We start from the raw sequence: 4,556 nt of genomic DNA, 5'->3' as shown, positions 1-4,556 counted from the left end.
TCAATTATTAAGTACATAATGAATCTTTAATGCAAGTACCAAGATATTCCAAAACCTTTGCATATCTCAACGGGGGTTGAAAATTCAAGCTCCACCTTTTTATTCGACTCTTTTGAATTATATTTGTAGATAGAGAAGCATGCAAATCCATTTGTGGTTAGAGATAATCTGTGTCGTTTAAGAAAGAGATTGGTGGTTATCATGTGTCTTGACATTACATGTGAAAAGGAGAAGCATTAATGAACTAATGAAATGACGGTAGAAAAGAGAGGATGGAAGGAGCAGTTAAAAAGCGAAGCTGGTTAAAATTGAAGAGGGTTGCCCATGTTTCTGTTTAGAGGAGAAAAACTATATACAGAAGGAGAAAAGGCAGAGAAAAAACAGAGGGAAGGTGAGAGCAGGAGGCATATATCAGAAGAGTGAAGAGTTGGTGTTGCTTTTGCTTTTCTGGGTTTGGGAATCGTTGAAAGACAGTGGAGAAAGCCTGCAAGAGAATCCGAGACCTAAACATGGTAAAGCTTAGGAAGTGATGATCTGCATAGATTCACCTTTGTTTTTCTTCCTTTCTTTTTAACCTCTCTAATAAGTACTGTGCACACACTCACACACACACACACACACACCTCTCTGCCACAACACACACCTCATCAGATAATCAGATAAGCCGTACCACTACCACACTCCTTCCAAATTTTCCACTCTCTCTACTCCTCCCTGCACCTTTATTGCACACTGCTCTCAGAGACAAAATAAAAGTGGTGTGAGAGAGTTGAAAAGCACAAAAGATTATGACTTTGTCCATTTGAGACAAATGGGCTAAGTGTTAGGTATTTGTTTAGCTCTTATTTGCATGGAACGTGCAAGCCTTGGGTTGCAAACCCTACTATTTGCTCGTAGCTTCATACACTACTCTTGATAGGGTCATAGAGTGAGTGAGAGTGAGTGTGTCATATATCTGCAAGCATCCTAGTGTTGGTGTTGCAGTGAAGGAATTTTGTTCTTGTTCATGGAGAGGAAGAGAAAAACCCCTTCCCTTGTGAACAGAACCCATCTCTCTAGTGTCTCCTTCTTTTTCCTGCTCTCAGTTTCCACACTTATCTTCAGCAGTAGAATTACCACTGCCTCCACCATTCCATGTTTAGGTATGCAATTCTTCCACACTTAATAATTACTCTGACATTTCCTCTATAAATTTTTCACCTTTTCTAATTCTATCTAACCCCGTGCCATCATAAATTTATAACTTCTTCTTCCTATTCGTCCTTTCTCCACTGCAGATACTAAGTGTCCCATGTTCACCAAAGCGAACACAGATTTTCAGGTATAGACTGGTCCTCTACATTCTTTGTCCATACACACACACTTAACTCACCTTCACTTATCGCATAATTAACTAACTAATTAACTTTTCCTAGGTCTAGTTCTAACACTACCACTGTAAAAGTCATTTTTTTTTCGTTATTATTTTTATCTGTAGTTAAAAAGAGTAATGCATTTATTATAAGTGACATTTATTAGCGTGTTTTGAGATGGAAAAAGAAGATCGCAGACAAGAATCTGCAATTAATTTAGTGATAATTGAAAAGGGATGTGATTTTTGGAGAGGAGAAATAAATTGTGGTTGCGGATGTGGGAGAGTGTGATCTGCAACTAACTGGAACAAGGTTTGGATGGTGACAGTCTCCAAAATTACAGAGAGACACTGCTGGAGAAAACTGATAGTGGCTAACATGCGCCAAAACAGTTGCAGGGGTGTCGTGGGACCCACTTCAACGTGAGCCGTCAGATGCATGGACTCCACCGTGATTACGAAACACACGTGGTGGTGGTACCATCTGCCTCCCCACTGCTTCCATCGTCGTTGCGCCGGATAAAATCCCCTGCGCTCGACCGATTCACCCTTCATCCATCACCACCGTTCGATCAAAATCAAACGGCTCGTGGAAAAGGCACGTTTATAATTTAGTAAACTGTGCGCTGTTTCATCAAGGGGTTGATGAAACACGGGAAATGTATTTGCCGCTGTTGCTGGATACTTCTGCTCTGACCCATGTATATATATTATTCTATCATGTTAGGCGCAACACCACCGGCGCACGTTAGAACGAGACAGGGAAATTAGCTGTCGTGTTTGTTTCCTCATAGCCACATACACGAGTCTGGGTAACGTGCGCGCACAGTGTACAATGCTCAGCACTTTCACCGCTAAAACGTAACCACAGTTGTATTATGGCCGAATCATGGTCATATGGTGCATGTCACCCTCCTCTTCTACATATTATCTATCACAATCAAATAATAATACGTGTCTTTTCTTTATAACTCAACTTAAAATTTCAAAATAATAAATTTATAAAAAAACTATTTAACTTTTTATATTTCTATTATATTTTTGACTCTTTATCCATAAGGTTTTGAATATTTTAAAACGAATTTTCATAAAAAAAATACTAATTTGTGTAGTATTGGTTAATTACTTAATTATGCAGGTTGGGAAGGAAAATAATGGGAAAATTGGAGAAAGCTTGGTGTCTGGAGGTAAAAGAGATGTGTTATCAATGGGGTGGCCCAGAAGAAGGCTTCTAGGTGGGCCTGGGTCGTCGCCGCCGCGGTGCACTTCGAAGTGTGGCAAATGTACACCATGCAAACCGGTTCACGTGCCGGTGCCGCCGGGTACGCCGGTGACCGCCGAGTACTACCCGGAGGCATGGAGATGCAAGTGTGGCAACAAGTTGTACATGCCATGAATATATAATATAATATATTAATTTCTGAGTATGATGTATTTTGGTTGGGTCTAATACATAGTTGATTTTATTGACTATAAAAGACTCGCAGTTCTTAGTTTGATGAGTTACGTTAGCTTTAGCTTGTGGTGGATATTGGATATGAAAACAGAGTACAGAACTTGATTTGATGTGAAATATATAATATCTTCACACTGATTACGGATTAATGTTATTAACAATAATGATGTTATTACATTTAGCTTCTTTTTTCTTTTTCTTTGATTTGATGAATTGTTTAATGCATTAATTGAGGAATCTGTGAAGAGTGGTTCATTCAAGAAGAAGAGGCCCATTTGGCAGTGTCAGTTCGTTTTAGGTTGGCAGAATGTGATGTGGTCTGAATCTGAAACAAGTACTCTTGTCTGCTATTTGGAGTTTCTTCTAGTTTTCACCTTCTTGGACTCATTTGTATGATAAGTACATTTTTATTTTTTATTTTATTTTAAGCAGTGGTAGTGATCTTAGACCTTAAATTAGTGAGTACAAATTTAGTGATGTATTTGTATATTTTTAATTATACACAAATCTAAACAAGTTTAAATATATAAAATTAGAAAATGCAAAAATAAATTCCGTTCACTTATTCTAAGTAATAATGCCATTAATGGAGATGTTTGGTTAGGTGTTTGAATTGAACAGGTTGATGAAATATAGTCAGCAAAATTTGAGATAGATTGATGTAAATGTAACAACAAAACACAGCGGTTTCTGAATGGAATATATGAATTGAAAAACTTCACGTGCAACCATTTGTCTGCAGACATGAAGCCTGACACGATATCATTAACACAAATTCTGTTATTACCATGATGTGTGTTTCATAGTTTTCAGATGTAAAAAGTAAAAATTCATTATATATATATATATATATATATATATATATATATATATATATATATATATATATATATTAACACATTATAAATATAGTTTTGTCCACATATTAAGACATTGACCATAAATACAACGTAAAATTTAAAAGTAAAAGTTGAAGAAAAAGCCATGCTGGCAACTCCGTGAATTGTTTTTGTTTTCTTGTGCTGTATTTATAAATCAAGAAACAATAGATTTTTATTTTTTTTTACCTTTTTCTGAGATTGACCATAAATTTTTTAGGTGAAGCAATGAAATCTGGAGAGAAGAGAGCAATGAATGATTCTAAAAGTAAATGGAGTGAAAGACGAAGTCACAAGCAAAGGACAAGTCAAGATTTGGAAGGTGGGACATGCTCCTCATTATAAAAATATTTTACGTGAAAGCGAATATATTAAAGTAATTTCATCGACAACTATAATTTTAATATTAAAAATTACGAGTATTCGGTAAATTTCATCGATTCTTCAAATATGATAACTCAGAAAAAGTATTGAGCTTATTGTTCTCAGTTTAAATCTATCGAACCACTAGGAACGGTTTTATAAGTTTTAAATTTATATATTTTGGACTTAAATATTTTACCACTTTATTTTTTTCTTTATTTTAATATACTATTAAGTGCTTTGAGCTTGTTGATGTAAACAAACCGAAGAGATATCCAAAATAATACTTGTGAATGCCATAAGTTTCTCTTAATAATCAAACTTTAAAATCTTCATATAAAATATTTAAAACCTACCATGTCCAATAGTCTCTCGCATCACTTAGAAGTTGAGGTTTAAAGTAATCTAAATACTCATTTCTTCTTTCACAGACTCCAAAACAAATAATATCTCAGATGCAAGGTGATTGACATTAACGATATCACTCGACGGACTTAGATCGGAACCT

The 4,556-nt window shown here is 35.6% G+C and overlaps 1 protein-coding gene across 1 annotated transcript; it reads left to right on the top strand.

Moving 5' to 3' along the window:
- On the top strand, window positions 1-2,952 carry LOC114193176. Its single transcript, XM_028082890.1, has 3 exons — window positions 1-1,142; window positions 1,278-1,321; window positions 2,490-2,952. Exons 1-3 carry the CDS (start codon window positions 1,007-1,009, stop codon window positions 2,745-2,747), a joined length of 438 nt encoding a protein of 145 aa, XP_027938691.1. The 5' UTR covers window positions 1-1,006; the 3' UTR covers window positions 2,748-2,952.
- Window positions 2,953-4,556: the final 1,604 nt, after the last annotated feature.

Source organism: Vigna unguiculata, chromosome 8 (genome assembly GCF_004118075.2).
Source record: "Vigna unguiculata cultivar IT97K-499-35 chromosome 8, ASM411807v1, whole genome shotgun sequence".
In the NCBI taxonomy this organism is placed as follows: Eukaryota; Viridiplantae; Streptophyta; class Magnoliopsida; order Fabales; family Fabaceae; genus Vigna; species Vigna unguiculata.
Note: the sequence above shows the minus strand (reverse complement) of the source record. Positions and strands in the feature narration are given on the sequence as shown.

What these genes read in the sequence shown, in the direction of transcription:
- LOC114193176 (XM_028082890.1), top strand. Translation starts at nt 1,007, where the DNA reads ATGGAGAGGAAGAGAAAAACCCCTTCCCTTGTGAACAGAACCCATCTC. An exon ending in CTCCACCATTCCATGTTTAG is followed by an intron (nt 1,143 to 1,277) that starts GTATGCAATTCT and finishes TCTCCACTGCAG; the next exon opens with ATACTAAGTGTCCCATGTTC. An exon ending in AAGCGAACACAGATTTTCAG is followed by an intron (nt 1,322 to 2,489) that starts GTATAGACTGGT and finishes TTAATTATGCAG; the next exon opens with GTTGGGAAGGAAAATAATGG.